At 46.2% G+C, this 13,304-nt stretch overlaps 1 protein-coding gene across 5 annotated transcripts in view; it reads right to left on the bottom strand.

Moving 5' to 3' along the window:
• Positions 1 to 13,304, bottom strand: part of Npas2 (neuronal PAS domain protein 2) — a 157,920-nt gene that overhangs the window by 49,211 nt on the left and 95,405 nt on the right. For 3 of the 5 annotated variants that reach the window (XM_046440345.1, XM_046440349.1, XM_046440348.1), the window contains exons 3-5: positions 11,539 to 11,687; positions 6,204 to 6,295; positions 606 to 695 (exon numbers count right to left, since the gene is read on the bottom strand). In XM_046440345.1, coding sequence (XP_046296301.1) covers positions 606 to 695; positions 6,204 to 6,295; positions 11,539 to 11,687 — 331 coding nt within the window. Of the gene's footprint in view, positions 1 to 605; positions 696 to 6,203; positions 6,296 to 11,532; positions 11,688 to 13,304 lie in introns of all 5 variants that reach the window. The other 2 variants (XM_058578316.1, XM_058578315.1) reach the window with 1 other exon arrangement.

The following is a 13,304-nucleotide window of genomic DNA, read 5'->3' as shown; positions in this document are numbered from 1 at the left end:
GAGTGGGAGGGACATCTGTCTGTACTCACCCCCAAGCCTGGCCATCTCTCTACTCACCAAGGCCTTCCCAGACTCAGGTCCAGTGACATCTGCCCAGCATGTTTGAACCCCCAGGAGTCATCCTGCTCCCCACTACTATTAAGGGTCACCATGTACTTGCAATCTTGGACATGTCCCCAGCGAGCCCCCAAGCATGTTCCAGTCTGAGCCATCTGTTGCCCATCCCTCCATCAGCTCTCAGTCACCCGGATGGCTCTGAGCTCTGCCGACTGCTGCGATTCTCACGTTGGTCTGTTTCTGACCAGGGATAAGAACGTGGATGAGCGTCCTCTCCCGCAAGCGTGTCCTTACTGGAATCTTGGTGCCATGACTGCTTCCGGGAGACGCAAGCCTGCACCTGCCCTTGGTCTGCCCCTGGGACCTTGAGCTTGGCCTGACTTGGTCCTCCAGCACCTGGGCGCTCCCTAACTCTCCAGTATCTCTCCTTCTCATACCCCCAGGTCCCATTGCCCTAGACCCCCACCACGTCCCACCTGAGATCTCAATGATTCTCTAGAATAAGGTGACAAGGTACACAGACAAAGGCCACTGAAGCAGACACTCACCGGTAAATGCCCAAGGAGAGGCGTGATACTGTCAGAAACATAGATGATGCTGCCATCTGTTGTCACTGCGATAATGAAGCCATCTAGTGCCTGTGGAAAATGCACATTTGAAAGCTCCTTAGCAATGCTTTAGTGGAGGGACATGTCCCTGAAGCAAAGGGCCATTTTATGACACTGACTTTGCTTTGACGTCCTTACAGTATTTCCAGGAATCCCCTCCCAGCACTTTCCTACCTTATACACCAGAGGGTTCATTACACAGAGTTTGCTTAGCCCACGGAATGCACTTCTAAAAGCGTTTCAGACTCAGTGAAGAAGTTGACCCATTGGTGTCATAAAACTAAATTTAGCCATGGAAACTGCTGAAGTAGTTTAATGACAGGCACACGATCATTCACATGATTCATTGAGGTGAGTCAGAAATATCATCATTACCATAGGAAGACATCGGGAATGCGTATGGTCCCTGTCCCGCCAACCCCAGTATCACTTTGAGTTCACCAGTAAACATTTCCTACAAGATCTAAGATGAAATAGAGGCCTACAAATAGAAAGTGTGCCTGTTGGCCAAGGTCAACCTCTGTCTATGTTCACGGCCACAGAAGCAATAGCTATAGAAGGGACCATTTGTAAAGAACATCCTCATTGCTCCTCAAGGCCGGGTAGGGATGGGGGTTTGTGAAATGAGCTGGACACACGAGCTTTTCTAAATGTTGGAAAACAGGCATTCACATGAAAGTATCTATTAGGTGTCTATTAAATGCCAGGCACACCCTTCTGGGTACTCGTGACCTAAAAGGTTTAACGTGGGCAATGTTTTCTTACACAGCAGACACTTTCGCTGTTCTGTGGAGATTTATTTTAATGTGGGTGCTTATAATGCTTTCGTAAACTCATCTGAGAGTTGACTGATAAAATTCTGATGATATAATTCGGTGCAGAATGGGGTTGCGGTGGCAACTGGATGTCTGAGTGCACCTGCGAGAACAGGCCCCTCCCTCCAAGAAAGGAGCCAACAGAAGGGGAATGGGGGCTCTTTCACAGGAAAACTGACAACTGACACTAGGCTCCCTTGTTATTTCACACAGGTGTGTGACAAACTTTAAGACCAAAAAAAAAAGATATATATATATATATATATATATATATATATATATATATATATATATATATATGAGAGCACACTTCTTCAAGGAATCTCATCTTTTCTGATTCCATCAGTGGTTCTCAACTGGGGGTGGACACCTGGAAATGTCTGGAGATATTTCAGGGCTGTCATTAAGGAGTGGGTGACGCCAGTATCCAGTGTGGCGGGGGAGGTCAAGGATGTCACAGAGCATCCTATAGACAAAGGACAGCTCCCACAACCAAGAAGTATCAGATCCAAAATGTCAATCATGCTGAGGTCGAGAAACTCCCCATTAGACTGATGGGTCACCGTGAATAAAAAAGTACTTCCCCATAAGTTTTATTTCTTTCCCCTCAGTTATTTGTCTAAATTGTTTTTCTTTTCTTTTTAAATTTGTTAAATTAGTTTTTATTAATTTATATTTTTACATAGAAACGAAATTGTACATATTTATGAGATGTGAAGTGATGTTTCAGTATACACTGTGTAATGTTTAAATCAGGTTAAGCCTATCTGTCCCCTTGAACATTTATTAATTCTTGTTTTTTTTTTTTTTAGTAGAGGATATTGAACTCAAGGGTGCTTAACCACTAGGCCACGTCCCCAGCCCTTCTTATTTTTTATTTTGAGACAGGGTCTAGCTAAGTTGCTTAGGGCCTTGATAAATTGCTGAGGCTAGCCTTGAACTTGAGATCCTCCTGCCTCAGCCTCCCAAGCTGCTGGAATTATAGGCATGTGCCATCATGCCTGGCTTATTTTTTTAAAATTTTTTTCAATTAGTTATACATGACAATAGAATGCATTTGTGCACTTTGATATGTCATACATAGATGGGATAGAATTTCTCATTTTTCTGAGTGTACATGTTGCAGAATCCTATTGTCAGGTAGTCACATGTATACATATAGTAATAATGTCTGTTTCATTCTACTATCTGTCCTATCCCCACATCCCCTTCCCTCCCCTTCCTTCACTTCCCTCTACCTAATCTAAGGTAATGCTATTCTTCCCGAGTGCCCTTCCCCACACTCATTGTAATTAGCATCTGCATATTAGAGAAAAAATTCGGCCTTTGGTTTTGTGGGGTTGACTTATTTCACTTGGAATGATATTCTCCAACTCCAACCATTGACTGGAAAATGCCATAATTTTACTCTTCTTTAAAGCTGAGTAATATTCCATTGAGTATATATACCACATTTTCTTTATCCATTCATCTATTGAGGGACACGTAAGTTGGTTCCATAGTCTAGCTATTGTGAATTGAGCTGCTATAAACATTGATATGGCTGCGTCACTGTAGTATGCTGATTGTAAGTCTGTTGGGTATAAACCAAGGAGTGGGATAACTGGGTCAAATGGTGGTTCCATTCCCAATTTTTTGAGGAATCTCCACACTGCTTTCCATAGTGGTTGCACCAATTTGCAGTCCCAGCAGCAACATAGGAGTGTACCTTTCTCTCCACATCCTCGCCAGCATTTATTGTTGCCTGTATTCTTGACGATTGCCATTCTGACAGGAGTGAGATGAAATCTTAGTGTAGTTTTGACTTGCATTTCTCTAATTGTTGGAGATGTTGAACACTTTTTCATATATTTGTTGATCAGTTGTATTTCTTCTTCTTTATGGTGAAAACACTCAAAATCCTTTCTTCTAGCTTTTTGAAATACACAGTACATTATTATTACCTACCACCACCCTACTGTGCAATAGCACAACCGACTATAAGTGTGCACCCATTAATCCACCCTCCCCATCCTCCTTCCCGCCACTCTCCTCAGCCTCTGGTAACCGCCATGCCATCCCTGACTCTTTGAAGACCTCCTGAAGTGAAACGTTTTTCAAAGAGTCAGGGCCATTGTTGATAATAACAGCTCGACCTTTCCAGAAAAAGCAGACCAGAAGGCTGGCCAAGGGAGGGGCTGCACAAACAATGGTGTTTCTGCACAGTGAGCCCATATCTCTCTTGGGTGTTAAAAAGCAGAAGGTATTTATGGACGGGGGATCACTTTCATCAGCTCCTTGGCATTTCCCATCAAATCTACAAGAACAGCATGAGTCACTGTCACTGCAATGAGAATGTTTGCCACAGCTTTGGAAGTCCCACTACCAAGGCGATTCAACAGCAAGTGACCGCACAGTGGCGTGCACCTGTCCAGATAAAGTTGATTCTCACAGGGACATGATGAAAAGGGCCCAGACTTTTATACCTGAAACACACCAGAGAGAAAGGAAACCCCGTCTTTCTGTTAGTTCCTAAATCTGATGGAACATTCCCTGAGTTCTCTGGGACAACCTCTGGGCGAAGAAGAAAGATTCAGCTCTTCTGAATAGAACACGGAAATACCACCCACTTCCAGGTCCCTGGTCAACAAGCGCCTTCTCTCCTTTTGAGTCAACTTGCAAAGGAGCTTGGGGCCTCGGTCTTCCCAGCTTACACTCCACCAGGGCACTGCTCTGCAACCCGGGTGATTTTTGATCTTTCAAACTTCACCGCTGTGAGAGTCCTCCCGGAGCCTGGCTGTGTGCCTTTTGAAAAGAAGGCAGGAGAAAAGAGGGATTCACACCCAGAGGGCACCTGGGGGCACGGCAGTTTCTCTCCTAGGTTCTGTCCTCAGTGGGGAAAAAAAAATGGAAAAGGGATCAAGCCTGGATGCCGGATTCCTCGTGTCTCCAAAAAGAGCAGAGGGATGTGCATCTGGAGAGAGATCCTCTCAGTGAAGAAGCTGCCCAGTGGGAGATGAGGATGTCACCCAAGAGGGGATCCACTGCAGGGCCAGGGGCTCAGGACACCAGGAAGGGGAAGGTGGAAGACAGAGTAGCAGGTTGCAGTAGAAGGTGGACACAGGCAGAGATAAACCAGAAGTGCTAGCTTGCAGCCTCCCGCCCTGGTTACACGGGTGGAGGCCCTCTGGTTATGCGGGCTGGATCGCAGACCCCTTCGTTCCTGTGTCTTCCTTTCCATCCACTCCAGGGAGTCTGTGGTCTGTCCTGGGAACAGGTGCATAAAGTGCATAAAGACTACCTGTCCCCATGTAAAATCTTTTCCTAGAAATTCCAGTCTCTTCAACCTTAGTCCTGCATTGCAGACCCCCACATTTATTTTTAACTTAATACAAACCTTGTTGTCTCAAATTCTTTCGACACCTTGAAACTCACTGGAAAAAGCAAAACGACGTTTGTGCTACAGACTCTTAAAAAAGTGGCTGATGCAAGAGGGTTCTTATGTTTTAACTACTTTTCCATAAGAATTAAGAGAGAAATCGATGTATGTAAAGTAGCATAATGATACATTAATTCAACATTATATTTCACAAGTTGCTTTAAATTTAACATACTTAAAATGCATTGCTTCTGTAGAAAGTTCTGTATTTTCTTTAAATATAGTTCCCATGTAGAGTTAAGTATCTTTCGTTTTAGGCAAATGTTCATTAATGCTTTCATATTTCATAATATTTGGACATCTTTATTCTGGCATTTTCTTATTCCAGTACTTTCTGTTTTCTGCATAGCTAATCTATGTAAATTCAAGTTTATCAGTCTTATATAGGCACACAGATGAGATAAAGAAAGATTTATCCCAAGAAGCCACTTTCCGAAAACCCTGCCAGGAACCACATGTGGGCACAGAGCCAGGGACGAACTTCCTTTCGCTGAACTTGCCTGTCCTCCTTCTCCTGGGTCAAGGGCCTGGAGAGACCACGTTGGAGGTTTTCTCTGCCCTGGTGGCCATATTTGTGTGGTCTCAGTCTTCTCCCTCCCGAGGCTGGAAGTCACGCACGATGCCAGGCGCTTTGTAGAGTCCGATCTCGTGGGTCCCATGGACTTTCACCCATCCGTAAATACACATAGGTGCAGAGGGACACTCAGCTTGGCCAGGTTGGCACAAAAGCCCTGCAGGCGAACCGGCCCCCAGTCCAGAAGAAGGAACTTGGGCATCTTAGCACAGAAAGGGCGTGGGTTGGGTGGAAAGTGCAGGGACACTGTGGTTGACATAGAAACATGCCACCCTGGTGTCATAGGAGCTCAAGGTAAAAGCATAACACATTAAAAGAAGAATTTAATTTGCCAAGTGTTTCTACTAAGGGGAAAAAAAAACACACACACCATCATTGCATTTTAGAGAAAAGACCCTCTGAGTCCAATGATAGATGCCAGATGTTGTGATCTTCCCTCTCTCCTTCCCTTCTCTCCCTACCTCCAACCCCACCCCCTGCACTGGGTGAGGGGACCCGCCCTACAGGCACGGTGGGATAGGACACATTAACATTCATTTTGGAAATTCTTGCTTATTTTGCCCAACTCCGTAGCCAAAACATAAAGCATAACAGGCTGACACCCAGGACAGTATCTATCTCAAGACCTCTTTCCAGGGTCAAGAAGAGCTTCCTTCTTGGGGTAGAGGGGCTTAGCAGGAACGAGTAGTTTAAGCTGTAACAGATTAAGCTAATTTGAAAGTGCATTTCACCTCCAACATCAGCTGAGTGAATTCTTCATTACTGAGGAATGAAGGCTTCCAGTCTTGCTGAATGTCACAGATTTCCGTTTGTGCTGAGACTTCTAAAAAACACACACATACACACACAAATAAGCTTTTATGTTCATCGGCACCCAGAAATTGGAATTCACAAATGAAACACCTGTTATTTCTATGTCATTTTGGGTAAATTTCTTTATAATTTAATTTAAACAGCAAATATCAGGAAATACGATTTACAAGGACTGGGAACTTAGATGTTAGGGGCCTAAAAGCACTTTTGATGTTCTCCTCCCCCTCCAATGAGGCGGAGGGGAAGAGGAGCCCACCCTCTGCATGGGTGTCATGTCTGCTGCTTGCAGAGGTCACAATGCCCTTGAATTTCTAATGTGACAAAGCGTCATCACTGAGGACTAGAATCAGGTCGTTGCCGCCTACCAATGCAAGGGGACTGGGGTGGTGGCCCACCTCCTGAAGCTGCTTTCTGTGGTCAAGGCAAAGCACACAGTCCAGAGAGCTGGGATTTTTAAAATTTCAAGGGTCGGTACAGCATGCTTTGCCCGTGTGAAGACCTGGGTTTGATCCCCAGTACCGCAAACACAACAGAACATTCAATAAAATAACAAAAACAACCACAAATAACCCCCACGGATTTCTGGAAGCATCTTAGGCTTCTAGTAAATAACCCACAGTGTTACACAGATGACAGATTTTTCAGCATTGCTCTTGCTGAACTGTACTGTGCCACACATATGCACATTACTTAGTCGCTTTTAAGGCCTGAAATTATTCTTTTCAAAATCTTTTTGTCTTCATCTATAGTTTACCCGTCTCATGTAACTATCTTGCACTGAAGGCATTATTCACATTTGTCAACCCACAATCATTGACGTACACAGGACTCCTTAAATATTCTAGCTTTCTAAAATACTTTTGAAAAAAAAATGGCTCATTCTATTATTAAATGATCTCTGATAAGCCTATCATAGAGCAAATGTGATACTATATCTGTTTGCTTTTCTTTCCATTTATTCAACATCTTTTTTTTGGGGGGGGGTGGGTACCAGGGATTGAAGTCAGGGGCACTTGGCCACTTAGCCACACCTCCAGCCCTATTTTGTATTTTATTTAGAGACAGGGTCTTGCTGAGTTGCTTAGTGCCTCACTGTTGTTGAGGCTGGCTTTGAACTCACAATCCTCCTGCTTCAGCCTCCTGAGCTGCTAGGATTACAGGTCTGCGTCACTATTCAATATCTCGAACCAACATTTTATGTGGCATGAAGTCTCTTTAGAGATTATTATTTTTTTTGTTTAGAAAAGTCTAAGAACATATTCTCAGACCTCCGAGAATAAAACGAACCTGTTGAACCACTTCCTGGACAATGCAATTGTTCAGGCAGATAATCTCTCCACTGTTAATTAGGAAAGATTTCAAGGTTCTCTCTTTTGCACTTTTTTCTTTTTATCAGTGCTTGGGAGTGAATGAGGGCTTTGCACATGCTAATCACATGCTCTGCTACTGAGCTAGGTCCCCTGCCCCTGCATCTATGCTTTTGGAAATGTCTCTTGCCTGGAGAATTGGGAATGGATTCTGTCATCTGAATGAATGAACCTGAATGAATTCCAGCAGTTACTCACAAATAAGGAGCATGAGCAGGGCTGAGTTACACATGAGACTCTTGGGAGGGTCAGTGTGCTTGGTACCTCACAGTGCTGGGTGCCATGATGAATGAGGTAAATGGCATACTGGAAAGCAGAGGCAGGGCACTACACAGAAATCTTGGCCAGAGTTTGTCCTGGGGTCTCAGCCAAGGCAAGGGAGAGAACTGAAGCCTGTAGGTCTTCACACAAATGAACGCCAAGTTTGAACACTTATAAGACTAGGACCCCCAACATGCCCACTCCCTTCTCTCCGAGACATACACTCATCTAAAAATCTCTTCTAACCACTGGGATCAAACTGTAGATTGAATGGAGAAGAGTCTTTCTGGCAGCCCTGATTTTATATAGACAGAGGATCATAATGTAATGGTGAAGGAAAAGAAAAGACCCTTGGCTTTGACATAGGAAATCTTCAGATCGTCCCATAAGACTGGATATTTTCTTGACACCAGCATAATAATATTGAAAGTAGCCATTTCATTCACTTTGTATCTCAACTATTTGATTATAGTCCTTGAGAGTTAAAGCTTGATTCATAGCATATTTAAAAAAAAACACATAAATTAGGTAAGATGCCCCAAAGCGACTAAAAAATGTTATACTGGGAAATAGAACTCAGGGTTCAAATCCTGTCTCCAGTGGCTCTTAATATGCTTAATATCAGAAGCTGCAGGTGGTAGGGCAGGATTAGCAAAGGGTATGATCAAAGTGTTTCAAAACAGAGAGGAGAGCAAAACTCCTCAGGGGGGCATTTTTAGAGGAAAACTTTGTGATGAACAGCTAGGTCCCCAAATTCTACTCTGGTATAACTTGCAGTGAGAGAATGTTCTCCTCCCAATGATTGCCTGGATGTCAGAACAAGGAATAGTAATTCTTTGCTCTGTGTGTGGTCAAAGAAAAGTCTGGAAAATGGGGCAGTAACCCAACTGCAGGGGTGGGTCAATATCACTCTGTCCAAGGGACATTTCTCCTTGTTGTACAGCCTTCCTCAACCACCCTAGCCCGCCCCTATCCATGAAGGTAGGGACACGGGAGATTCAAGGAACAGGAGTTGGGACAAAATCACATTTGATCAGCTTGGGACTCACACAGGAAGAGGATGAGGCGTGAGCCAGCCTGGCCCTGCAGAACAGGCATCCAGATGGAGGGCGATAAGGATATACAACAACCCCTGTTAACCACATGATCTAGGGTTTTCTCTTCTTATGAGAGATGCCATTGACACAAAATCTCCATACAAAGAAACATGGTCAGAGTCTTTGGATTTGGATCACTTCAAAAAGAATAAATGTGCATTCCAGGATCAAGGTCTATTTCCCAAGTTGAGAAGACGGGGCTGCTTGAGATAATAACAGCGACTCCCTGGACCTCATCATCTCCCCTCACTTGCCCTGTGGTCTCCCTTGAGCCAGAAGGCAGAAAGCGTGTCTGAACCCACCCTTCTCAGCGCCGTCTGCACACTAGAATAACACTGGAAGCTCTGAAGATACTTAATGCCCCGAGTCTTCCGCAGCACTCTGCTGGTGGAAGGCTTCCCACCCGCAAGAAAAATGCCGGATCTGGGAGGTCTGCCCATTTCTGGGTAAATATTCCTACCGACGCTGATGTCAATGACCAACTTGATGTGCACTGGTTTGCAAAACTCCTGAAAATTTAGCAATCCTCTCTTAAAGCACAAGTTGGCTTTAGCACACAGCCAGAGAGTCTGATGTACTGAGCTGCGGACTCCATGGACACATTCATGAACAGCTACAGTGCAGCTATAATAGAAATCGGTCCAAGAGCCCCACATATCACCCCTGCCGGGGAAGCTGCAGAAACTGGTGTTAAAAACAGGGCTCTGCAGATGGGCTGTTGGGTTTGCATTCCGCATGTCACTGGCTGTCTGACTTGGATGAGTGACTTACCCTCATGGGCCTCAGTGGCTTTGTTTGTGCAATGGGACAAGCTCAGTGCTCTTGTGAGGTTTAGAGAGGTGACCTCCCGCAAAGCCCCTGGCACAGTGGGTGGCTCCCAGGGAGCTCTGGAGAAATGCCAGGATCATTCTTCTCCACCCTGTTGCCTGTGCCTGTGGAGGCCAAGTCTATGTGGATGATACAGAAGGCGATTGGCATTTGTGTTTTTTTTTTTTTTGCTTTAAACCAAATTTTGGTCCAGTAACTCTATTTCTGCACAAAATCTGCTGTGGATTTTTTTTTCTTTTTTGCTTTCTTTTGAATATGAATGAATCACAGAGACAAGTGAGATCCTGGAGTGATCATTTAAGTAGGAGAAGGCCTTCGTTTTATGAAAAAACAAAAAAAAAGTGAGAGTAGACAGGCACTTCCTGGGTTAGGAGCTTGCTTTCTGCAGACCTGTCCTTCCAGGGCCCAGATTGGGCCATTCCGTAATTCCACAGAGGACAGAGCCCGGCATGAATGTTACACTGATGAACTTGATCCCAGCTGTCCTATTTAACAGCTGTCCTGCTTCTCAGTGGCACTGACCTAGTTTGAGTAATTTGTACAAAATATCTTGGCATCAAAACAACCTGCTATTTCACTTGGCTAAACCATTATTTAGGAAATATAACCATTCTGATTAAATTATCGGGGCAAATTGAAGACTGCTAGAACACTCCATTCTAATCCTGCTTGATTGATCTTCCCTGACTTTTCACAAAAAGCAATTAACATGTTCTTTGCTTGCCCCTGGGCAGTTTCAAAAAAACACAATGAAGGGGATAGGTCATCACTGTCACATTTTTAATAGGTATAAATAATTTTCAAGGAAATCATAAAAGAATAACAAGGACAATGAAACTTTCCGATGTCCCCGCGATGCCCTCTTCCGTGAAATCATCTTGTCTAACAAAAGGTTCAGTGGGAGAGGAACATTCCTTTAAGCACAGGACTGTAATTACTTCCTCAATAATTCTGACACTTTTGACTTTATTATGTTTGGTGTCATGGTTAAAGCACAAAGAATTCTGCTCCTCTGGCTTGCGAATACCTACCAAACCATCTCATCTATTCTATGACTTTTTTGGGGGGGTCCTATCCAAGGTGAGTGGCAGGTAGGCGTGACCAGGCGTAAGGGGTGAAAGGGTTTGAGGGACAAAGAGGATGATACGAAGGAAACACAGGCTCAAGCGTGGCTTCGAGGGGTAACTTCATGTTCTCTGCAGTGAAAATAAACTAGCAAGACACTGGAAGACTATGAGAAAAATCGCAGAAGCTTTATGTACATAACTCATGATTCCACATGAATAAGATCGCAAGAGGCAAAACTGACCTCTGATAGAGGAACTTCAAACAGGTTGCATTTGGGGAAAGCAGAGGTGGGCAGCGAGGGGCAGCCACTGGGAAGCTTCTCTCTCTTGACCTTTGAGACTTGCCTGCTCCAGGGATTTCTGATGAAGATGTACCCACTGTGAAGCCACCCCCTGGGGCTGGGTGCCACCCGTCAGGCTGCACTGGGATCTGTCCTCTGAATGATGACGCAGTCTGGGAGGTGAGTCCTCTCCTAACTTGCTGGTCAGGGAAGCCTGTGCCTGGTGGGGTGACCTATCCTGGGAGAGACAGCTGATCCTACCCAGAAGGACCTGCCTGCGGAGGTCATCACCCCCCTGGAAAGGACGAGGTGGGGCGGAGGGGGGGGAAACGGAAAGAAGCACAACCTTTACCATTGTGTTTCTGCAGAAACCCGATGACCTTTTCCAGCACGGTGGTCTTGTCCATTTTCCGCGTGTTGCCAGGAAGCATGGAGCTGAGCTCTTTGATGAGAACATTGAACTGGTCCCGACGTTTCTTCTCAGACTTGTTTCGAGAGGCTCTAGAAACACCACAAGGCACGGGTTACCAGAACGTTCCACCTCACAGAGGCTTACGAAACGGGAGGACTGTCTATCAGATCGTCTCATCCAAAACTCCTTCGGGAAGGTCTCCTGAGCCACATTTCAGAGCTGAGTAATGGGGAGAGAAAACTGTTTTGCTAGACTCTTGGCTACAAAGAGAGACAGTGTTACTAATAAGTAAGCTCTGACTCACGTCCCCAACCTACCCCACCAGCACAGGGCCAGAGGCTGCCGGGCTGGCCTCACAGAGCCCCGAGATTCGGAGGGCGAGCCGTGCACTGTCCACCTGGATGGCGGCTGCTGGGGAAACTCACTCTGAGAGCCCTTCTTCAGGCTCGAGCTGTGTCCCCTCCAACCCAGAGCACCCATCCTGGTGCCAAGTCATGCGGGGTGGCCAGGTGTCCCGAGTGGACCACCCAGGGCACACATCCCGGCTCCTGCCTGGGAAGCTTCTCTCGGCACCCTGTTGGAGAGACAGGGTTTGCCCGATGGTGCGTGAGCCGTGATCCAGCGCCCACCTACGACTGGCACTGAGTGTGGCTGGCAATCTGCTGCGACCAGACCCCTGTTTAAAAGGACGCGGAGGAGACTCAGGTGCACATCACCAAGTCGAAGGAGCTAGTCTCAAAAAGCCTCCGAGTGTGGGATTCCAGCTCTGTGACATTCTGCAAAAGGCAGAACTATGACGACAGGGAAATGCTCAGCCATTGCCGCGGGTCTTAGGGAGGGATGAGTACGCAGAGCACAGAGGATTTTTAGGGCAGCGAAACTCCCCTGTACGAGATTGCAGCGGTGGGCACATGCCATCTAACACCTGTCCTCAACCTACCAACCAAGAGCCGACCCTCCGTGAACTATCGACTTTGGGGTTAGGAGGCTCAACCGCGTTCATCATTCCGGTGGGGGGGTCAACAGTGGGGCGGGGGATCAGGGAGCTCTCCGTGTCTTCCATTCACTTTTGCTGTGGAACCTCAAACTACTCCAAGAGATGAGATCTACTTAAATAACAGGACAGTGCACTCTGGGACACCTAGAGAAGAGGTGACAGAGAAGTGGGCTCGTTTTGGGGGGAGGAGGGGACTTTGCTGAACCACCAAGCCATCTCTGAGGAATCCTAACCGCCACAGAAATCAGAACAGGGATCAGGGCTCTGGGGCTGTTCCCTCCCCCCAAAAAAAGACATTGGACCAATGAGTACCCCATGGGGAAGGCCTTCCCCTGCGGGAGCCGGCGACACTGCCGCTTGAGGGTCTTGATCCTCAGCAACTCACCAAAGCCCCTCCCTTAACAGTCTGAGTGTCCTGGAGCCATCTGGGCTGGGAGAGCTGTCCCCCACCCCTCCCAGGTGTACCCCAGACAGAAAACGGATGGAGAAGCTGTTGTGCATGGTACACCTGCTGACCCGTCTTCAAAGCCCAGCACCTCGAGAGCACGTGGCCATTGGTCTTCCCAAGGGCCTTTCTCTCTTCCCCTCCTTCCTGTCGTTGTTGGCTTGAGGACTCAGGGACTGCTACAAAGGTCTCACCCTCTGTCTTTCTGTGGGTCCTCTCCTATCACAGACGGGTGGCAGGAAGATGCCCACGTACCTCAGTGAT

The sequence above is a fragment of the Marmota monax genome, unplaced genomic scaffold, assembly GCF_021218885.2.
Source record: "Marmota monax isolate L192 unplaced genomic scaffold, Marmota_monax_Labrador192_F-V1.1 WCK01_AAM20220418_F8-fsc00210, whole genome shotgun sequence".
Classification (NCBI taxonomy): Eukaryota; Metazoa; Chordata; class Mammalia; order Rodentia; family Sciuridae; genus Marmota; species Marmota monax.
The sequence above is the reverse complement of the archived record's forward strand: the minus strand, read 5'-3'. Positions and strand labels throughout refer to the sequence as shown.